General features: G+C 34.6%; 2 protein-coding genes across 6 annotated transcripts; one reads left to right on the top strand and one right to left on the bottom strand.

Annotated features, from left to right (window-relative positions):
* Positions 1-3,513: 3,513 nt before the first annotated feature.
* On the top strand, positions 3,514-5,026 carry LOC141702321 (transcription factor TCP4-like). Its single transcript, XM_074506022.1, has one exon. It carries the CDS (start codon positions 3,578-3,580, stop codon positions 4,856-4,858), a length of 1,281 nt encoding a protein of 426 aa, XP_074362123.1. The 5' UTR covers positions 3,514-3,577; the 3' UTR covers positions 4,859-5,026.
* Positions 5,027-20,063: 15,037 nt separating this feature from the next.
* Positions 20,064-24,704, bottom strand: LOC141702318 (protein IQ-DOMAIN 9-like). Of its 5 annotated transcripts, none has more exons than XM_074506017.1 (7): positions 24,550-24,704; positions 24,421-24,456; positions 23,550-23,654; positions 23,145-23,300; positions 21,879-22,106; positions 20,764-20,877; positions 20,066-20,681 (listed from the first exon to the last, which is right to left on the bottom strand). In XM_074506017.1, the coding sequence occupies exons 3-7, from the start codon at positions 23,622-23,624 to the stop codon at positions 20,382-20,384; spliced, it is 873 nt and encodes a 290-aa protein (XP_074362118.1). In that variant the 5' UTR covers positions 23,625-23,654; positions 24,421-24,456; positions 24,550-24,704; the 3' UTR covers positions 20,066-20,381. The 5 variants fall into 5 exon arrangements, with proteins under 5 accessions (XP_074362121.1, XP_074362118.1, XP_074362120.1 ...); XM_074506019.1 differs by having other exon boundaries at positions 23,550-23,649; XM_074506018.1 differs by having other exon boundaries at positions 23,550-23,649; positions 24,421-24,561.
* Between the last annotated feature and the right edge of the window lie 144 nt (positions 24,705-24,848).

The following is a 24,848-nucleotide window of genomic DNA, read 5'->3' as shown; positions in this document are numbered from 1 at the left end:
TGTGTTGGATTTGAGCCGTGAGGCCTCTTAAGTATAAGGTGCATTCATGACCCAACAGTATGTAGTCAATCGGGAGGTGCTCGATCCGTTACTTATCGTTGTTCATTTGCCCTGTGTAGGGCGGAAATCAAGAGAGACGAACTTAGGCTGAAACCTCGCTTAAATTGAAAATTTTAGTAGAGGTTTTTTCAATGCCTAAATATCAGTTAAAAATTAGGGAAAAGTATGTTTTAAGCACCAGCAACCATCCAAATTTAGCAATAATTCATATTAATCCTCACTGTTTTAGAATCATGATTCTGCCATTGTCCATCTTTGTTATTTTTTCAGATGTACTGTAGTCATGAGGTCGTTTTGTTTAGTAACTGTCCGAAGCCTGTTTGGCTAATCCGTTAAGTGAACTTATTTACTTAACTTACTTATAAGTTTGGTATAATTTATTGAGTGTTTGTCTGCCTACCTTATAAGTTGAATTTATAACTTATAAGCTAATAAGTTGAATGTTAGTAACGACGTACTTTTTTTCAACTTATTTTGATTTTTTTTATTTTTTTATTAACTTTGGGTTTAGTATATATATATTTTTAATGTCAATTTAACTTAAAATTCACGAATTAAGATAATTATATTTAAAAAAAATTCATTTTAGTTCATTTAAGTAAAATAAAATTTTGACTTATAAGTAAAATTATTCAAACACTTACATAACTTAAACATTTATCTACTTATCACTTATAAGTTACTTAATCATTTTAAATCATAAATTACTTATTTTTAGATTTTTCAAACGGGCACATAATATGAATCGTAAAGGTTGCTTAACAGCCCAGTAATTGATGTTAGACTTGAGAGTAAATTACTTGGTTCATAATCATGATGCACATGGGGTGATGTTCAGAGATGATCCAGAACAAACGATTTTTATAATATGTCATACGCCCTAAAAATCCTACTTTACACATCTGATGATCATTTATCCGAGGTATACTATGGTGTAAGTGTAATATACATTTGCTGTAGACCGGACCATATGCAAACACAAGTTCTAAAAGCTTGTGCTAATTCTTAAAAGTTAACAGTGAAGCTGTTCTGTTTCTTTATAGTTCATTAGTATAGCTGTGTTTTCTGATCATTAGCCATGCAGTTATCGATTCCAGCAATATTTCGCAATCCGCATCACCTTTTTATACAACATACATGTAACTAGAGGCAGGGACGGCCGGAAGTCGGAGTTTGGGGTGGCGAATTTTTTTCGGAATAATTAATATATAATTTTAATTTATTATCTATTAAATAAATTAATAAATTACTCAATCTATCTCTCCCATTTGTTTACACTTTCCTTTTTGGGATATCCCTTCCAATTGTTTACATTTCAAAATTTTCCAAAAATAATAAAGTTTTTATAATTTTTAAATTAACTACATCCACTACTTTTCTCCACTATACCCACTTTATACATATAATATTAATCGGTACCACTACTTTACTCATTTTTTTCAACTTTTCTCCAGTATTTTATCATTTTTCTTAAACTCCGGGTGGGGACGGAGGGAGTATATTTTTAACAATTTCAATATAAAATACATACTTGAATTCCTGTATCTAAATTCATAATTATTGTAAATATCATTAATATTAATACTAAATTCAAACATTTATATATTTTTGAGGGACGAAAATTGAAAATAAATATTTTTACTACTAAATATATAAATATGTAATTTTTTTCATAAATTTTAATACTAATTTATTGATTATACGGAATTTGGGGTGGCTGCCGCGCCCGCCGGCCATCCCCGGCCTCCGTCCCAGAGGGAATTTGAGGGGAGATCCCGGCTATCCTGAAAATTTACGTAATTATGGATTTTAGCCCCGGTTATTTTAAGATACCGGCTCCGCTTATGAAAGTAGACCATGCAGTATATAACTACCTAACATGCACAGCCTTAACTATGGAGTTATCAGGCCCTAATGGCAGTTTATTTCCGTACGTACTTGCTGCTACTGTATTGTGCAACACTTAGGTCCCGTTTACCTTGCTGGATCTGAGTAGACGTAGCACAGAAGATTAATGTTGCTACAGCCTCAGATTCTGATTTCTCATAGAAACAGTTCAATTTTAATCCAAAGTTTAGAATACCAGTTGTGATATCACACTCTCTTTTCATGACAAAAAAAACTAAAAAATAAAATCTATTTAGGTCTCGGTGTACATACGAATGCAAATAAAATCTATTTAGGTCTCGGTGTACATACAAATGTGTCAATTCAGCCTTTTTATTAAATTTCTCGACTCTATTATGGGAAATGTACACTAATTTTTCCCTCTTATATCTTCTCTTCCGCCGGCTGTAAAATATCGAAGACAACTATAAAGAAATCAACAGTAGATCACGAGTGCCCATCTTTGGAGCATTAATTTGCTTTTCTGATACCATGTTAAGATTAGTTATACTAAAATTTTAGAGTGTCGGATGAAGGATCTTATATCGGTATTCTACCAACATGGTATCTTTATCAAGCAACTCTACTATCATCAACAGATATGCACAGAAGATCCCAGAGGAGGACATGGAAACAACACTATGCAATCATGATAAACAAAGTGATGAGAAAAACAGGCACAGAAGAAAAAGAACCTTCCTTATACATGCACATGGACGCATGCATCTGTCCTAGTTCTTTGGGCCAACCACAGATCATGGACCCATTTGTGTGTGCTGCTATTCAAGCTTCGGGTACGTGATCACATGGATGCTCTATTTTACATTTATATTTCCACTTTATTTTCCTCTAACTAATTTATCTCCATAGCAGATTGCTAATTATAACAGACTTATTTCGTAAGCTTTTCGGTTGTACAATAATACTCACTCCGTTCCTAAATATTAATCATTTTAGACATTATATTTTCACTTGTGAAGATAAGTTTAGCTGCAAACTATACAGGTGCCATTAAAGAACCACAACATTACAATGTAATGCTAAATATAAATTAGTAGTAAATTAGTATATTCAAAACAAAATATACAAACAAGTATAAAGGTAATTGTAGTTATTACATGTTTATGCAAATGAGGAAACGAAGAAAAGTTGAAGGCTCACCGGTCTCGCCGCTCGGTGAGTCCGATTTACATGTCACGTGTTGGGTTTAAGGTGGTACCAGTTGGGGTGTCCGGAAAATACACTTATGGATCAAGAAAAACGAAGAAAATTGAACAATTAAGAATGGTGACAATACACATTTGAATTTTATTTAAACTTATAACACAATACAGGAGCATTACAAATTACAAATTTTGATACATGTTTAATCATTTATATGGTATTTGGTTCATTTTTATTTCTGTTTAAGTTGAATGGAAGTTGACCTCTTCTTTAAGGTAAAAATTGAAATAATAAAGGAAAATAATTATAATATTAGATAGATCATGTTCATGATGATATGGGGATAAACCAAACACTATTTTAACACTCTTAAACTCTACCCAAAGCATCCAAACACTAACATTGCCTAAAATATAGTTCAAGAATTCCAAGGCCACCATTCTGAAAACAATAACCAAATCTAGAAATGAATACTAAAAGTATCAGCATTCTAAAGCAGAAAGCTAAAACTTCAAACGTAGTTCATTCCAACCATCAACGTCAACTATCAGACGACGAAAACAACCGTCAATATCTTGAAGGGAAAGCGAAAGAAATTTATTTTGAGCCAGCACAACAAAGAAGGTTACATGGGAAGGCAGAAATAGATAAAGAAGGTTACATGAAATCTGATCAAAATCACATTGGATGCACAAGATTTAGGGAGAGAGTGCATGGTTTTGATGAATACGAAGATGAAGTACTGTCAAATGTGTGTTTTAAGAGAACTAAAGGAAATCAAGAAAGCTGCATTCCTCGCTTGACAGGTAGTAAAGATCGACACTGCAAGGTACCTACTTCAAAGGGTTTAAGGGACAGGAGAGTTCGACTATCTGCAAACACTGCAATTGAGTTCTACGATGTGCAAGATCGACTAGGCTTTGATCGGGCAAGTAATGCTATTGATTGGTTAATGAAGGAAGCCGAAGCTGCCATTAGTGCTCTTGGTAAAGATTTACCACTCCAACAGCTGCCTTATTATGTGGAGAAAGAAATTGAAGAAATTATCCCGAATCAAACTCCTCAGCAATTGCAGCTACAAAGTAAGTTTCTGAATCCTGAATTTAGCATTAATCGGAGTGATCAGCATCATTTTACTGTCAATCCTGACAGTAACCATGGCTTTATTTCACTGCTTTGTGGTTCGACTCCATCAACTTCTGTTGCTTTCCCTAATTACCAACATGGTATTGGTCCAAGAATAAGAAATCAAAACCAAGAGTTTTGTCTTTCGCTCCAATCTTTTCAAGATGATCCAACCATTCTACAACAGAATTTAAGCCCTTATTCTTTAGCCAGACATGATAACAGCATACCATCAAGCTCAACTCCTATTAGCTTTGACACATCACTCAATCCACGTTGGTTCCAGAAGGTGACCCCCAAGAATTCTATATCTAAACTACCGGTACCTGATTCAATAGAGAGGCATTCCGAACCATTTCTTGAAAAAAGTGAAATGTGTTTTCAGAGGGAATCCATTCCGTCCAGTTTCATACCTTCAGCAAACAATTCTCTCTCGAGAACAGATTATGACTGGATGCCTTTACTTAACACATCATCGGTGACAAGAACCGGATTAGTTTACAATGAACTGTCAAATTCTGTGGTAGTAAGAAGCCAAGGGGAGACAACTACGCCAATCCCTATAAGTTCTTCAGCTACAAACGCCTTCTTGCACTTTCAAGATTATCGAAACCAAGAATAAGTCCTCAGTCTTCTAGGGTCTTTTTTTATGATATTCTTGCTGCAAATTTGGTCTCTTATGATTGAATTTCTCATATTTAGTATCATATTTTGTCAACTGTAACTTTTTATCTAAAACTATCAAACTATCATGCAACAAATCACCGTAATTACTATTCACATAATTATAACTACGAGTTTAAAACTTTAATCAGTTTTAAGCAAAAATATTTAGGCAAAATTATACCTAGGTGCCCTCAGTCACAAGTTTATTTTTTTGTTCCACTGATTGTTTTTTATTACATATCATTAATGTAAAGGATCCTTTTAGTGGTTTCATGGTTCTGCAGGAATCGGTCATCTAAGATGCTATTAGAGCAAGATGCTATTAGAGCTTTAATGGCATATGCTTAAGGAGTGTTAGGGGGTGCTTGGTTCATGGTTAATGAGTCCAGTTAACGGGAATCGGAACCTCAATCCCATGAATTAGTGTTTGGATTAGTAATTTGATACATGGGATGTGAACCTCATTCCCTCAAGGTGGGTAAATCATACCCTCCCCAGCCCTTAGGATTCCATATCATTCCCATTCTCATACCCTTCATTCCCACTCCCGATTCTGATTCCCTGCCACAATCCAAATGCCCCTTAATGTATAAGATTTAATATACAGTTGTGATTTCTCACAACACTTCATCACGGTTCCTGAGAAGTTGGTAATCTACGACGACAGTTAACTATAAGTGATCATCAGTTCAGAATGTTACTCTTTGGTGTGTGTTCCTGTGTCTGTCTTATGGCAACATGGTGTGTTAAAGCCTTAAAGGTTTCCTTGATCAGTTTCAACCTGTAATAGCAATATGGCATGCTTGTAGAGTTGTAGTTTAGTAACCGGGTTGGCAATTATAAATTCCCGATCGTGACAACACGTCGTTCTAAAACTTACGGGAATTTGATGATATAAGAACTCTAAAAGTTTAAAAATATACAATTTTAAATAAACGGATCATTTTTGGGTCATATCGAGATCAACGTAATCGAGTCGGATTCAAGTTGGTCCTACCAGACATTGACAACCCTGTAATCTATAGTAAAAGCAGTTATTGCTGTCGTTCATGGTAAATGTGAACACTGGTCAGTTTATAGTACTCTTTTAAATCCTGTATCAAGATACCCATGTGGGAGAACCAGAATCTAGATTACTAAGAGCAGAAGAAAGTGAAAGACAGCAAAGTCAATTATTGTACCCACCTTGAACTATTTGTCAGAAACATTGGACTATCCTAGGTACCACCTATGCTACTTTTAAACACTAATCATCTGCACTTCCTTTTCTAGATTTTTATGAAAGATTAGAGAGCCTAAAGAATCAATGTCTCAGTGTCTGTGTTTCTAAGATTATATTATGATGATTCAAAAGCAAATTTAATCATACTAAACTTCCACTCCACTACTAGTCATAGAATCTAAACATGTGTGAACTGCACTGTCCACACACTGTTAATATATAAAGCAGTTCACATATTCATGCTGTAAGTTGATGATGCATGTATAAGGATTGATCAGAGCAAGACATTGGCTAATATTGTAACACCCTCCAAATCCGGGGTATAGATTTGGGGCATTACTAATATTAACTACACATTAATCTTGCACAAGCGGAATATAAATAGAATAATTACCCCGAACTACTGCTATCAGGATCTTTTAAGGTTAAGATCTGAAAACAAGAACCACATACTAACTTTATTACAAACCAAATAAAAACAATCCGTCTCAAGAACTCTCTTTATTACAAAACTTTATTCTATCTACATGCTCACCACACAACTTTTATTCAAACCATAATAGTACTTATCCTGTTACACCTGATCTGATAACTCAAAGCTCTCTTCAGGGATAGGGATGAACACCCTTGGTATAAGAGGGTCCCGCTGCTTGACTCGCTTCTTGACTACGCGGGTTCTGATGGGTTTCATTCTCTACCTTAACTGTAAGACAATAGGAATAACAATAAAAGAGGATGAGCTAAGCTCAACAAGCCTGCAACAATATATATAGTATAAAGAGAAAAATAAGTGAATCCATAAGCTGTTGGTTTGGACAACCATATGTATCTGAATAGAATAATAATTTGCCAATACTGGCGAGTGTCAAATGAACAAGACTGGAAACAAGAACCAACATATGCACTATAACCCGCTGATCAGTCAGGATACAGTGCGAATCTATACCCAACTGTATAGATCCAACCAACATAAGGAGTACTCAGGAAGCTATGGCCTATTAATTAAAGGTCTGAGTAAAACTCAGCCTTTATCGTAACCATCCAGTCCAAAGTTTAGCATCCGGAACAATCAGAATGCTTTTGATGTATTCCAACATCAGGATATATCATAATATATGTAACAAGGGTAAAAATATTAGAATATGAATAGAGGATTCAATAAATTGGGAGAAATCAAGAATCGAAATGAAATAGAAACAAGAATCAATAGATATGTATCAGTGCATATGAACAAGAATTATCAAAGTGTAATTGATATGTAAAATGGGGTATAATTCACTATTCTGAATTTAGAATAGGGGAAAAACTTGTCTTGCGCGTACTTAACCTGGTTCAACTCACCACCTTCGGTCTCTAGCTTGCTCTGCCTTGCTGACACTGAACCAATCATAGAAATATAATCGTTTAGATAACTTACTATATACGTGTATCTCGAATTGATACTACGCAACCCTATCAGTCTACCCATGCGTTTTTATCTGACTCGCATATATACACATATATAACTATATAGCACGTAAAGTTCACATAACCACTTAAAGCACATAGCACATAATTAATTTTTAGACTTATAATTATTTTCAGAATCGATACTAGACTCATATTTATAATAACTAACCCTATCTGATTTTATTACCATTTTTCGGGATTTATTTGAATCAATTATACCCCTATTAGGGTCTATAAACCATTAATTATCACAAGACCACTCTCTTCCGGAAGAAATTATAACTTACAATTATTTTTATTGGATTCGTTTCATTTTTCTGAGTCTAGGGGTCCTCGTTTCGCTCAAATCGGACTAACGGTTTAATTATTATGAATTAAACAAGATTTAATTAATTAATAATTAATTATAAATAATTTATTATAATTACATAATCCTTAATTATAGTTTTAAATAATTATTTAATAATTATTGTATGTTAAAATAATTAATCCCTAATTACTAGGATTAATTACAATTTTATTATCATTATTCATAACTTATTATTAATTATTCGATTATATCGATTATTTACAAATAAATAATCGATACAACTAACTGTTACTATAGCTCGAATAATAATTCTAACTTATCAAAATATTACTCGTATAGATACGAGTTACTCGTATTATTCAACTAATTAACGAATTATTAATCATATTATTCAGATATTTTTAATCCTTATTTATTAATTAATTACCTAATTATTAATTAATAAATAAATAAATAAATCGTTAAATAAACAATTAAATTATTAAATAAATAATAATTTTCGAATTTCTAATTTAATAAAATAATTTCGAAATTATTAACAATATTTTTTTTTCAGAATTTAAATCTAATTTTTATTAGATTTTTAGAATTGTTAAAATTGATTTCTGATTTATAAATATAAAATAATTAATTAACAATTACAGAAACAACTTTGCCCACAGGAAACAGGGACTTTTCGGATCGAACGGCGGGGAAAGGTAGGAACAGATCGCCGGCGACGTGAAGAAGATGACCGGCGCGGAAGAACTCACCGGAGAAGCCCAGAATCCGACGAGCTTCCGACGTCCGGCGTCGGTCGATTCCCGGCCAATCATACACCAATCGACTCCGTTTTTGTTCCTAAATCCATCTAAATGTTACCAGGAACTCACCCGTCACCATAGCAGCTCACCATCACCCCACAATCAGCAAAAACGACCAAAAATTCCGATAAACTCGAAATTTTCCGGCAAGAAACCCAAACCCCTCAAAACGCAACCAAACAACTTGATTTTTATGCCAAATTAAAGTACTGAGTATCTATAATCAATTCCCATCAACAAAACCAATAGATAACATCTCGAAATCTGAAAAAAACGAAATCAAAAGCACTAAAACCCAAGAACTCGGCCCATCATTCCAGGGGTTATAAAATCAAAATAAAAATACCTGATTACTCCTAGTACTACAACAAAACTAACTACATAATCCAAACAATCAAATGATTCTTCAAAATCAAAAACCGAAATTCAGGCCAAGAACATAAAAATCGATTTTGAGATTAAACAAACCTCAGTTGTTGATATTAGTATCAATAGGTTCGTCTCTTCACAAGGATTACATTGGTTACTCGAGCATTTTCAGTGGATTAGTAAATCTCCCAAAATCACAGTTTGATCTTCTCCCTTCTTCAAGAACACAAACTTCACCCACACTTTCTAATTTTATTTTCTGATTTTTAACAATTAATTAATGAATAATTAATAATAAAACAGGTATTTATACTAATGAAAATAATACCCCTAAATAAAATTAAGGGTCTAATTATACATCTAATAAAAATATTTGGCCCCAATTTTTATAATTTTTGGGTATTAATAATGAATTTTTAAATATCCAATAAATACAAAATTAATGTCAAAAATTCCCAAAAATTGTGAATATTACAAAAAATGCAAAGAAAAATGATATATGATAATTTCATGATCATATAAAAATAAAAATGTGATTTTTGTGGGGCTTTTGGTACCCGAAGGGGTCCGGAAAAGTCGTTTTTCGCGAAAAAGGTAAATTTGTAAAACGTTTAGGGGTTCAGAATAGCGATATGGGATAGGGCATTTTTGGCAAAATAGGGCCAATGATTTTGTTTGAAATATGGGCTTTTAAAACATAGTTTTGAGCTGTACAGGTTTTGATATAATATATATATAACTGATGATAAAATGCTCAATAAATATCCAAAACACGTTTGGATCAAAACAGCCAACACATAGCACATAGCAGTTAGGGTTTAACGACTTAACACATTTAACCACATAATAATACACACAATTTATCATTATTATAATATAATACAAGCGTAATTCCTCGGTCGTTACATTCTCCCCCCCTTTAACAAGATTCTGTCCTCAGAATCACATTATGCAAATAACTGAGGATACCTTTCTAACATTTCACTCTCAAGCTCCCAGGTTGATTCTTCAACCACTGGGTTTCTCCATAAAACTCTCACTAATGACACGAACTTATTTCTTAATATCCTCTCTTGCCTATCTAGAATTCTTATTGGCTGCTCTACATATGACAAATCTGCCTGAAGTTCTACTGGTTCATATTCTATTACATGCCTTGTATCAGGATTATACTTCTTAAGCATAGATACATGAAATACGTTGTGAATGTGCTGCATATGGGGTGGTAGAGCTAACTCGTACGCAACCTTCCCAATTTTCTTCAAAATCTCAAATGGTCCAACGTATCGTGGCTTCAATTTCCCTTTATTGCCAAATCTGGTCAATCCTTTCCATGGCGATATTTTGATTAATACGTGTTCTCCTTCCTGATAGTCCACATCCTTCCTTGCTTGGTCTGCATATCTGTTTTGCCTGTTTTGTGCTGTCTCGATTCGTTTTCGAATGAGTTTAATCTTTTCTTTTGTCTGCTGAATTAATTCTGGACCCAAAATCTTGCGTTCTCCAACTTCATCCCAATGCACTGGTGATCTGCATTTCCTTCCATATAATGCTTCATACGGTGGCATTCCAATACTGGCGTGATAGCTGTTATTATAAGAAAATTCCACTAGGGGTAAATGTTCATCCCAACTACCTTCAAAATCGATCGCACAAACTCGTAGCATGTCTTCAATCGTTTGAATTGTCCTTTCACTTTGACCGTCAGTTTGCGGATGATAGGCTGTACTCATATTCAACTTCGTTCCTAGAAATTCTTGGAATTGTCTCCAAAATCTTGAATTGAAACGAGGATCTCGATCCGATACAATTGATACTGGTACTCCATGACGCATCACAATTTCTTTAAGATATAAATGCACTAGCTTGTCCAATGAAAATCTCTCATTAATTGGAAGAAAATGTGCTGATTTCGTCAATCGATCAATAATAACCCAAATTGCATCGTGATTGGCTTTCGTCCTTGGAAGTCCCACTACGAAATCCATCGCTAGATGTTCCCATTTCCATTCTGGAGTGTCTAATGGTTGCAATAACCCACTCGGACGTTGATGCTCTGCTTTAACTCGCTGGCATGTGTAGCATTTACTCACCCATTCTGCTATCTCCTTCTTCATATTCGGCCACCAAAAGTTTTCCTTTAAATCGCGATACATTTTCGTGCTTCCTGGATGAATGGAATACTTCGAATTGTGCGCATCTCGCATAATTTCTTCTTTTAATTCTACCACGTTAGGGATCCAGATTCTTGACGTAAAACGTAAAATTCCTTCATTATCTTTCTGAGTTGTAATCTCTTCTCCTGTTAAGTTGTAGTCTTGACTCATCACTTTATCTTGACAATGGCGAATCTTTTCTAGCAACCCTGGTTGAAAAGTCATAGCGTAAATAGTTCCTGCAGATTCATGAGGAATACGAATCTCAATTTCCAATTTGTCGAATTCTTTAACCAATTCTTCACATGAAGTTAACCGATTCAATCTTTCTTTTCTGCTTAGTGCATCTGCTACAACATTTGCTTTTCCTGGATGATAACTGATCGTAACATCATAATCTTTAATCAATTCCAGCCATCGACGTTGTCGCATGTTCAGTTCCTTTTGCGTGAAGATATATTTCAGACTTTTATGATCCGTGTAGATTTCGCATTTTTCACCGTACAGATAATGTCTCCAAAGCTTCAATGCAAATACAATTGCTGCCAATTCCAGATCATGCGTAGGATATTTCTGCTCATGAGGTTTAAGTTGTCTCGACGCATATGCAATGACGTTACCATGTTGCATCAACACACATCCTAAACCACGATATGAAGCGTCACTGTAAATAACAAAATTTCCTTGCTCGTCTGGCAGTACTAATACTGGTGCAGTCACCAACCGATTCTTCAACTCTTGAAAACTTTCTTCACATTTACTATTCCATTCGAACTTTTCACTTTGTCGAGTTAACTTGGTCAACGGTGTTGCTATCTTCGCAAAATCTTTGACAAATCTTCGATAATATCCTGCCAAACCTAAGAAACTTCGAACCTCTGTCGGCGTCTTTGGTCTTTCCCAATTCAACACAGCTTCAATCTTTGCTGGATCAACTTGAATGCCTTCTCTGCTGATGATATGCCCTAGAAACTGCACTTCTTTCAACCAAAATTCACATTTTAAAAATTTTGCATAAAGCTGCTCCTTTCGTAATATCTCCAATGTCGTTCTTAAATGCGCTGCATGCTCTTCTCCCGTCTTTGAGTAGATCAAAATGTCATCAATAAATACAATGATAAACTTATCCAAATACTTCTTGAATATTCGATTCATCAAATCCATAAACGCTGCAGGTGCATTCGTTAATCCAAAAGCCATCACAAGAAATTCATAGTGTCCGTACCTCGTTCTAAATGCTGTCTTTGGAATATCTTCGGCCTTGATCTTTAACTGATGATAGCCTGATCGTAAGTCGATTTTCGAAAACCATGCTCCTCCTTTTAATTGATCAAATAAATCATCGATGCGAGGTAAAGGATATTTATTCTTGATAGTTAACTTGTTCAGCTCACGATAATCAATACACAGTCGCATACTACCGTCCTTCTTTTTCACGAACAATACTGGTGCGCCCCATGGGGATACACTTGGCCTTATGATTCCTTTGTCGAGAAGTTCTTGCAACTGCTTTGCTAATTCCTTCATATCAACAGGTGCCATTCGATATGGAGCTTTCGAGATTGGTTGGTCCCTGGCGTCAATTCAATAGTGAACTCGATTTCTCGATCTGGTGGAAGTCCTGGTAATTCGTCTGGAAAAACATCAAGAAATTCACAAACTAATGGAATATCTTCAATCTTTGGATTTCCCTTATCAGCATCACGTACATAGGCTAAATAAGCTTGACATCCTTGGCGTAGCAATCTTCTCGTCTGTATTATTGATAGGAATTTCTGCTTTTGCTTCTCACCTTTAAATATTACCGTTTCATTTTCTTCAATTTGCAATTTCACTCTCTTATTCGCACAGTCAATTTGAGCATTATTACTAGATAGCCAATCCATTCCTAGAATAACATCAAACTCCCCTAACCTAAAAGGTATCAAATCAACTGAAAAATGACATCTTCCTATCTCAATATCACAACTCGGGCATACTCGATCTACTGCAACCTGATCATTATTCGCTAATTTTATGATTAACACTTCATCTAACCACTGTACCTCACAATTTATTTTAGAGATAAAAGCTTCAGAAATAAAAGATCTAGTAGCTCCTGAATCAATCAATACCAAAGCATTTACGGAATTTACAGGAAGTGTACCTGTAACCACATTCGGACTCTGTACCGCTTCCTTCATTGACATGTTGAAAGTCCTTGCTTTGGGCTGATGTTGCTGTGGTAGTGGAGGTGGAGGTAATGCTAACACTCTTGGAATACTAGCGGCCATTGCAATTCCTCTGCAGTCTCTGGCGATATGTCCTTTTCTCCCACATTGAAAACAAGTAACTTCTGCTTTTCCCATCGGACATTCTCCAGAATAGTGTCCCCTTTGCTTGCACTTGAAACACGTGACATTTGGCTTGTTGCAAATTCCCGTATGCTTTCTACCACACGTTCTGCAATCAGGTACAGGCGGTCGAATAAGCCTTTGCTGAGTTGGGGCAGGTAGTCGATTACCCATCCTCTGGTTGTTTTGTTCTGGCCTCCTAAAGTTTACTTTTCCTCGAGCTTGAAATCCCGACCTTTTGTTGAAACGATTCTGAAAATTCCCCGGTCCTTTCTCTTTCTGAGCTGCTTCGCTTTCTCCTTCAATAATCATAGCCTTCTGAACAACAGCCGTATAAGTTGTCAATTCAAACACAGCTACCCTGCTACGAATCCATGGTTTTAGTCCTTGCTGAAATCTCTTGGCCCGCTTCTCGTCCGTATCCACCTGCTCTGGAACAAACCTTGCCAATTCAGTAAACTTGGTCTCATAATCCGCAACCGATAAGTTGTCTTGTTTCAGCTCCAGGAACTTGATCTCCATCTGGTTTTTCATAAAACGAGGAAAATATTTCTCCAAGAAAAGATCAGTGAATCTATCCCAGGTCACCACACCTTCTTCTTCCAAAGCTTTCTTCGATTCCCACCAGTAATTAGCTTCGCCTTTCAGGAAATAGCTAGAAAAATCCGTCTTCTGCTCTTCCTCAACCTTTACCAACGAAAAAGCCTTTTCCATCTCTTTCAGCCAAGCTCTCGCTTTTGTAGGATCCGTGGAACCCATAAATTCCGGTGGCTTCACCGACTGAAATTGTTTGAAAGTGGTCGTAGGCGCTGCTGCTGGTACTTGATGTCCTGGATGAGCGGCTTGCTGTAACATCTGTTGTTGGAACTGCTGCTGTTGCTGCTGCATTTGTTGTTGCATCATCAACATTTGCTGTTGCATGAGATTAAACATCTGATCCATCTGTTTATTATTTTTTTGGCCCTCGGTGTTCCCATTCGATGAATCGGGTTGTGCTTTTCTTTTAGGTGCCATCTTTCTGGTAAATAAACTATGGTCTTCTTTAATAACAGTATATTAAACATATATTAAAACAGTCTATTTGAGAAAATAAAACAGCTTATTAAATAACTGAATAGATAAAACAGTATGATGTGTTTTTTTTTTAAACATAAGGGTACAACATGATCGTAAATAAAACTACATTTGTAAATATGCAATGGTACTGAAATAAATATAAATGCTTAAATAACTGGAAATAAAATAAAGAAACGTGCAAAAGATCATCTCGTATATATATATAGGTAGAACACCAGCTACAGGTGTCAGTGCTTGATACAAAAACCTATGATATAACAGTCATACTGCTACTACTGCTATCGGTCAAAGTCAGTAACTACACTCATACAAACTAGTCATACAATACTATGCTGCCTCTATCTACAAAATATACATAATACAACACTCATTGATCTGCTGGTCTCAAAATCCTGGTGGTACGTGGCTCAACTCCTCCTGCAATGCCTCTAGCACAGCCTCGGTAAGTCCCAATGCTCTGCGATATGCTGTCTCCGCACTAAGATCCTGCTGTCTCAAATCAGTAAGCTGCTGCGAACTAACCCGGTGAATATGATGTAGCCTCTCTCTCAGTATATAATCCGGTCGTAATGCTCTGACAGGACCATCCGTCTGTGTCTCATATAACCCAAGGATTTCTGCCATCTAATCCTCTCCTCCCTCTCTGCCTGAAAGCGCTGGTAAGTCACGGTATGATGCTCCCGAAGATCAGTGCTGGAACCTCGAGAAGGTAATGGTCCATCCACCACGATATCATCCATAAACTCTGGCTGAGGAAACTGATAAACTCCTGGAACAGGTGCATAAATAGCTAATGGGGCAGGAAATAAGACAGGATGCTCCATCGGCGCATACACTGGCGGCTCTGCCTCTGGCTCCATATGTGGCAGCTCTGGAATCTCGACTGGTGGCATAGGAATCTGAGGCTCTAAATCCTCCCACTGCGGAAGATCAATCATGTCAGGAATATCGAACATCGGGAACTCTAGTGGTGGAAAATCTGGTATCTCTGGCTCAAAATATGGAAAATAATCTACAAAACCTGGTACCTCTGGGGGAAGTGGTATCTCTGGTGCTGGCTCAGGTGGCAATGGAGGTAAGATCTGCTCTGACACTGGGGCTACTACCGGTGCATCCACTGGATCTGTCTCGGTCATCTCCGTAGATGATGATAAAGAAGCCATCTAATATACATAAAAATAATAACACAAAAACAATCAAATCACAATCCTAAACTCATAACTTCTAATCACATAGACAAACAATTCTAACATTCTTACTCTCATCCTATCTCATTTTCCTATCTTATCTTAGCCCTAACGTTCTTGTTTTCAAAGGTCAAACCTAAGCTCTGATGCCAACTGTAACACCCTCCAAATCCGGGGTATAGATTTGGGGCATTACTAATATTAACTACACATTAATCTTGCACAAGCGGAATATAAATAGAATAATTACCCCGAACTACTGCTATCAGGATCTTTTAAGGTTAAGATCTGAAAACAAGAACCACATACTAACTTTATTACAAACTAAATAAAAACAATCCGTCTCAAGAACTCTCTTTATTACAAAACTTTATTCTATCTACATGCTCACCACATAACTTTTATTCAAACCATAATAGTACTTATCATGTTAAACCTGATCTGATAACTCAAAGCTCTCTTCAGGGATAGGGATGAACACCCTTGGTATAAGAGGGTCCCGCTGCTTGACTCGCTTCTTGACTACGCGGGTTCTGATGAGTTTCATTCTCTACCTTAACTGTAAGACAATAGGAATAACAATAAAAGAGGATGAGCTAAGCTCAACAAGCCTGCAACAATATATATAGTATAAAGAGAAAAATAAGTGAATCCATAAGCTGTTGGTTTGGACAACCATATGTATCTGAATAGAATAATAATTTGCCAATACTGGCGAGTGTCAAATGAACAAGACTGGAAACAAGAACCAACATATGCACTATAACCCGCTGATCAGTCAGGATACAGTGCGAATCTATACCCAACTGTATAGATCCAACCAACATAAGGAGTACTCAGGCAGCTATGGCCTATTAATTAAAGGTCTGAGTAAAACTCAGCCTGTATCGTAACCATCCAATCCAAAGTTTAGCATCCGGAACAATCGGAATGCTTTTGATGTATTCCAACATCAGGATATATCATAATATATGTAACAAGGGTAAAAATATTGGAATATGAATAGAGGATTCAATAAATTGGGAGAAATCAAGAATCGAAATGAAATAGAAACAAGAATCAATAGATTTGTATCAGTGCATATGAACAAGAATTATCAAAGTGTAATTGATATGTAAAATGGGGTATAATTCACTATTCTGAATTTAGAATAGGGGAAAAACTTGCCTTGCGCGTACTTAACCTGGTTCAACTCACCACCTTCGGTCTCTAGCTTGCTCTGCCTTGCTGACACTGAACCAATCATAGAAATATAATCGTTTAGATAACTTACTATATACGTGTATCTCGAATTGATACTACGCAACCCTATCAGTCTACCCATGCGTTTTTATCTGACTCGCATATATACACATATATAACTATATAACACGTCAGGTTCACATAACCACGTAAAGCACATAGCACATAAAGTACATAATTAATTTTTAGACTTATAATTATTTTCAGAATCGATACTAGACTCATATTTATAATAACTAACCCTATCTGATTTTATTACCATTTTTCGGGATTTATTTGAATCAATTATACCCCTATTAGGGTCTATAAACCATTAATTATCACAAGACCACTCTCTTCCGGAAGAAATTATAACTTACAATTATTTTTATTGGATTCGTTTCAATTTTCTGAGTCTAGGGGTCCTCGTTTCGCTCAAATCGGACTAACGGTTTAATTATTATGAATTAAACAAGATTTAATTAATTAATAATTAATTATAAAAAAATTATTATAATTACATAATCCTTAATTATAGTTTTAAATAATTATTTAATAATTATTGTATGTTAAAATAATTAATCCCTAATTACTAGGATTAATTACAATTTTATTATCATTATTCATAACTTATTATTAATTATTCGATTATATCGATTATTTACAAATAAATAATCGATACAACTAACTGTTACTATCGCTCGAATAATAATTCTAACTTATCAAAATATTACTCGTATAGATACGAGTTACTCGTATTATTCAACTAATTAACGAATTATTAATCATATTATTCAGATATTTTTAATCCTTATTTATTAATTAATTACCTAATTATTAATAAATAAATAAATAAATAAATCGTTAAATAAACAATTAAATAAATAATAATTTTTGAATTTCTAATTTAAGAAAATAATTTTGAAATTATTAACAAATTTTTTTTTTCAGAATTTAAATCTAATTTTTATTAGATTTTTAGAATTGTTAAAATTGATTTCTGATTTATAAATATAAAATAATTAATTAACAATTACAGAAACAACTTTGCACACAGGAAACAGGGACTTTTCGGATCGAACGGCGGGGAAAGGTAGGAACAGATCGCCGGCGACGTGAAGAAGATGACCGGCGCGGAAGAACTCACCGGAGAAGCCCAGAATCCGGCGAGCTTCCGACGTCTGGCGTCGGTCGATTCCCGGCCAATCATACACCAATCGACTCCGTTTTTGTTCCTAAATCCATCTAAATGTTACCAGGAACTCACCCGTCACCATAGCAGCTCACCATCACCCCACAATCAGCAAAAACGACCAAAAATTCCGATGAACTCGAAATTTTCCGGCAAGAAACCCAAACCCCTCAAAACGCAACCAAACAACTTGATTTTTATGCCAAATTAAAGTACTGAGTATCTATAATCAATTCCCATCAACAAAAACAATAGATAACATCTCGAAATCTGAAAAAAACGAAATCAAAAGCACTAAAACCCAAGAACTCGGCCCATCATTCCAGGGGTTATAAAATCAAAATAAAAATACCTGATTACTCCTAGAACTACAACAAAACTAACTACATAATCCAAACAATCAAATGATTCTTCAAAATCAAAAACCGAAATTCAGGCCAAGAACATAAAAATCGATTTTGAGATTAAACAAACCTCAGTTGTTGATATTAGTATCAATAGATTCGTCTCTTCACAAGGATTGCATTGATTACTCGAGCGTTTTCAGTGGATTAGTAAATCTCCCAAAATCACAGTTTGATCTTCTCCCTTTTTCAAGAACACAAACTTCACCCAAACTTTCTAATTTTTTATTTTTTGATTTTTAACAATTAATTAATGAATAATTAATAATAAAACAGGTATTTATACTAATGAAAATAATACCCCTAAATAAAATTAAGGGTCTAATTATACATCTAATAAAAATATTTGGCCCCAATTTTTATAATTTTTGGGTATTAATAATGAATTTTTAAATATCCAATAAATACAAAATTAATGTCAAAAATTCCCAAAAATTGTGAATATTACAAAAAATGCAAAGAAAAATGATATATGATAATTTCATGATCATATAAAAATAAAAATGTGATTTTTGTGGGGCTTTTGGTACCCGAAGGGGTCCGGAAAAGTCGTTTTTCGCGAAAAAGGTAAATTTGTAAAACGTTTAGGGGTTTAGAATAGCGATATGGGATAGGGCATTTTTGGCAAAATAGGGCCAATGATTTTGTTTGAAATACGGGCTTTTAAAACATAGTTTTGAGCTGTAAAGGTTTTGATATAATATATATATAACTGATGATAAAATGCTCAATAAATATCCAAAACACGTTTGTATCAAAACAACCAACACATAGCACATAGCAGTTAGGGTTTAACGACTTAACACATTTAACCACATAATAATACACATAATTTATCATTATTATAATATAATACAAACGTAATTTCTCGGTCGTTACAAATATGATTTAAGGACCATAAAGTAAGTTACAGCCTGATACTTCAGGCCAAAAAATTATTTCGGTTAACATGGATCTAAAGTCCCAGATACATCTGCTTTGATTAATTGAGAAAAAATTACGCGGTCAGTATAATAAATGTAATACGAAAATCGTACTCTTGCATAATTGACTCCGAGGGGTACAAAATTTTCTTAAATTGGGGGAGGGAGGGCCAACTCTGAAACAAGTAGTTTAAGGTATGAAAAAAGTAAATATTTACAGTTCCGAAATTTCAGTAAATAACATGCTTTAGGGTCCACAACAGATTATAACTAGATTGTTGGATTCAAACTATATACATTAGTACCTGGGATACAAGGAGCTGAGGAGTTTTCTTCCCTACAAAAGACAAAGATAATTACACAATTTACCAAAGGCTAAACATCTATGCTAAAATCTGTGTTAGTCGTTTAAAAATGTAAAATGTAAATTAGCAAAAATTGAAAAGAAAGTGTGAAATGCTAATACATGTTGTATGCAGTCTGCAGTCTGCAATCTGCATAACAAGATTGTGTTTCTAATATAATTTAGAACACTACACTTGGTTGACAAGAAGACTACAAGAATATATTATAGCATACGCAAGAGTTCAAACAAATTTTATACAAGTGAAAAAATCACCCCAAAAAGATATACTTTGGATATATACATTGCAAATAATTAATAAATTATTTGTCCAAAATATGCAAAAGCTTGAAAGGGAACCTGCACACCGCTTCATATGCACACAATGGAAATGGATTACTTCTCAACAATATCACTGGCCGATAATATATTTTCTTTAAAATAAGACATTCTTTATTCCACGTGTAATCATCTTGCTACAAAGATTTTTTTATTCCTTAGTGTTCGCCTCTTGTTCAGCTTCCCCACAAGACAACTTCCGGGGCTTTGCAATTACTTTCACACTTGGTGAATTGGATTTAACTGAGTTGTTCAATTTCATTGTTGGTGATTTCATATTTTTAGCAGCATTACTTACTTTCTTACTACTCGTCGCTTTATTTGGACTTGATTGTACAAGGGCTCTGCTTTCCCATGGTCGAGCAGCAACCCATCGTTCCATCCAGCTCCAACCCCAGATAGCTTTACCAAGTTCATAATTTCCCAGAGCAGGGTTTGAACTCGCCCTCCACTACAAAATGAGGGAACTTCAAAACTAAGGTAGAATTAATAAAAAATAATTGACGAAATTCTAATCCTATCACACCATATACCTGATGAGAAAAAGCATATGCCATAGCTCGTTCTCGCTTCACTGCTGCTTCTTCACGTAGATGAATCCTTGCAAGAACTTCCTCCATAGTTTCAGTACCATTGCTCCATTCCACCTGCAAGCACCCAGTCCATGTGTATGTGTGCAATTATAATAATAATTAGAGTAATTAATTCAGCATTGTAACAAGAACATAACATTTGTAGGGCAGGTGTTGTAAGGTTTCAAATCAATGATTTAAAATCATATAAAACTTGTAGGTTAGCATATATAGATTTAATAGGAGGCACAAATGCACTTCATGTTCTTATCTTTGCGATTATAAAGAGCATAGCACAAGATTAATATGTATTAATCTTTTTCAATTTAACAAAGTATGTATTGGGTAGGTTTTGAGTTTGTGAAACTGCATTAACTATGCCGCCTTAGTCTTCTGTAGCCTGTAAACAATAGCATGCAGCTGTAAAACATTCTTATCCACAAATAATGCCCTATATATAAACTTTTTTTAAAAAAAATATTGGTATGCTAGCTGTGTATCCAGTGAACATCTTAGCATCAAACTATAGTTGTGAACTGCAGTTCAATCTAGTGGGTCTATCACAATTCCCATCCCAGTCCGGAATGACAGGCATGGGAAGTCTGAGGTCTTAATACCCCTCCCAGACTTATTAAACCATTGAGAACTGCTGAATTTAATATTTGGAATAACTGAACCAGAGAAAATCACAACTGAACAAGTTTATCCTCGAATAGCTCAAACTAATCAAATTTATAAATTTGGCAGTTTGTGTTGCACCGGAAAAAAAACAGATGATACTATTAACTACATACATATATGATATCTCAGTGTAACCCATAATAAATGACTTCTGGGCTGCTGGCCCTAGGTCTAAAGGTCAGGTTCATTCTTCAGATGTTTGTGCTTGTACTATGCGGCAAACACAAGTGAATAGTGTCATAGATGTTTAGACATGAATTAGTAAAGTATTTATGAGAAGAATACCTAAAAAGATTATGTTAATTAAATATGCTTATCTACACACAATGTATATGTGAGTACTGAGTAGTGAGTGTCTGAGTGATAGACTACTTGCATGCATTAGAGACTTTTACCTCTAGCTCATGAAGCTTTGTCTCAAGTTTTAACTGATTATCTAGCTTCCTTTGTTTGATTCTGGCTTCCACTGTCATACTAGCCCTGCGAGTTCTAATTTCAGTTTGCAATCTGCTCCACGTGTGGAGGTATTTTAGTGTTACTGAAGCTTGTTTTTTGGAAGAAGAACCTAGAGTCACCGCTCGTAGTTTAACAGTTCCTTTTAACTGGCGCCGAGTTTTTCTTGCCTGAGTTATGAGATATTAATAAGAATAATAATACAACCTAAATCACAATGTCCCCTGAACAATTAAATTTCTGATTGTTATTTCATTTTCTATGGAGTTGTATACAATATTTCTTCAAAACCTGCCATACATATTTTGGCCCTATCTGGTTCATACAAAAACCATAATCCTTTTTTGTACATTTGCACTATTAAGAATTACAAATGCTTGATAACAGAATTGACACAATGTCATTTAAGATAGTTTAGCTATAAACCGAAATCAAAAACAGCTAAAGGGTCAATTAAGAAATCAAACAGTTACACAAGGACCAACTATGGATTCCAATCCTTTATCAGGAATATACTATAAAGCTCCTCACTCAGCAAGCAGAATGTGAGAAAACAGGATGTATTTTTTCAAATTCCAAAAAGCCAAGGACACCAATGTTTCTAAATCACGCACTAATAGGAATATAAATTGATGTTATTGCAACTGGATGCCTCCCACAAAAAAATGCATTTATGTCTGTCATGTGATTGCAACTGGCTATCGAAGTGGAGAGACAAAAAAATTACTTGTCCAATTTATTACTTAAAAACAATTTTAACAATTTATTTGGTTGGGGTACTTGGATGTGTCTGATCTGTAATCATCATACAAATACATTCCTCACATAACTTCATAATAGGTCTTGATCAGAAGGTGCTGACTGAAAAAATATTTATTTATTCATATTTGTATCTCAAAGCAATTCTCTGAAGATATCAAACATCTTTCTAATACATTCAGCATGAAAAATTGAGAAAAAGTACATTTGTAACAATATAATAATCAAATTATAAAAACAACTATGCTCAAGTATACCTGTGTAACAATATTTTCTCATATTAGTATTGCACTATCTGCCAATAGATAATTGATAAGAAAAGATGTGGCTTGTTTTCATGTAATGGATGCATAGGTTAAAGTCATATTATGAAATTTTTTTATAATGTAATAGCATACTGAATATTCAATATCACTACTCAGTATGCAGTATTACTTGCATAGACATACCCTGTATGCTCGAAATGCACTTTGAATCCTTGTAGCTGCTAGATCCTCAGTTGGAATCCCAGGATTCCCATTAGAAACATGATGTGAAATATTGGTGGAATTCGTCTGATCATAATTTTTGTTTAAGCCATTTGCATTTTGAGGCGCTGAAGATCCCTGTGGTTTAGCGGAAGAAAATATCCAGTTGAAATAATTTCAGTAAATAAGCTCAATATTTTTTTATACCTGCGCCTAACAATGACGTTAAAACAATCCTTAAACAGGGAACAAACAAGTTTTAGTTTCTCATTAAAAATTATGGACGACTAAAACCACTTCCACCTCCAAACCCAACCGGAAAAAGAAATCTGTAGACAATGTAAATATCACAATTATTCTACAGAGCAAACTCTAAAGGATGAATACCTTAAGATATTTTGGCTTTCTGTTCTTCAGTTTCTTTAGGCCGATTAATTTTTTGAGCCAATCTCCAGATCTCATTATCAAAATCAAATTTCTCTCGTAGCTGCCCTAATAAATAATGAAAGGCGAAAACTCACTTTTTGCAGTAATTGAAGTTCAATATACAGCAATTAGCAAAAAAAAAAGATCAATATACAGTAAATATTCTCCCAAGAGAAAGCATTATATGCTGAACTATCAAAATTAACTGAACTACGAAATACATTTCTATTTCGGCATGTTTAGATAAATAACGTTCAGTATTACACGTAAAGCGGTGTTTAGCTCTTTATTTTCATCATCAAAAGTTTAATCACTATAAAAGTTCTCTAATGACTTACATGCTACATTGACAAGAGTTAAAAGAGCTCTTCTGAATATAAGATGCTTTCGACTTTTAAAATTTATTCACGGGGAATAAGATCAAGATATATCCAACATTCAAGCTGTTGGTATCAATTGCTTACACCATCAAAGCATCTTTACAAAAATACATTATTCATGAGTGCATGGAATGGCTTAATAAAGAAAGAAAATGCAGGAAATATCCACAAAACAGCACTTTAACCAAATAATTCTCAAAATTATCAAATAAAAGTAAATAGACTAAGCATTTGTGTACATGCAACAAAACAGTAGCCAAACTATATGCTAAATTCAATTTGACATAGTCTCAAATCTCAAAATCAAGAACAAACCTTTGCAATAAACCAACAAATCATAAACAAAAGAACAATATACCATACATATAGTAAACCAGCAAAACAAGCAGTGATCAAGTATGCAGCATAAATAGATATTATATGTATCATCAAGATTCAAGCACAGAGCATACCAGAGGAAATTTCTTGACTTGGGTTTTGCAGGGACCCTGAAATGAGCAAGTTCAAAATTTGAAGAAGAAAACAGAAAGAAAATGGTGGTGGCAGAGGAAGCAAAGAGTAGAATAGAAGAAATACTCAACTATAGAGGTAGGTGTGACTGTGCAGTATCACTAACCATGGCCCAGCCCATGTATTCTTTCTTTAATTGAACATTTATCCTTCTTTTAAAATGATTGGAAAGTTTTAGAATAATAATAAAAAAAATATTAAACTTTGATTTCCTCTCCCTTAGTAGAAGCATATATCTTCCAACTCATTATCAAAGATTTGTTTTTTGATTTAAGCAATGAGAGGATGAACTATAGTGATTGAAGAACAAACAATGACAATAATGTGACAAGGGCTAGCTTTCGGCAGCCCCACATATGAAATTGTTACA

Source organism: Apium graveolens, unplaced genomic scaffold (genome assembly GCF_009905375.1).
Source record: "Apium graveolens cultivar Ventura unplaced genomic scaffold, ASM990537v1 ctg487, whole genome shotgun sequence".
NCBI lineage: Eukaryota > Viridiplantae > Streptophyta > Magnoliopsida > Apiales > Apiaceae > Apium > Apium graveolens.
The sequence above is the reverse complement of the archived record's forward strand: the minus strand, read 5'-3'. Positions and strand labels throughout refer to the sequence as shown.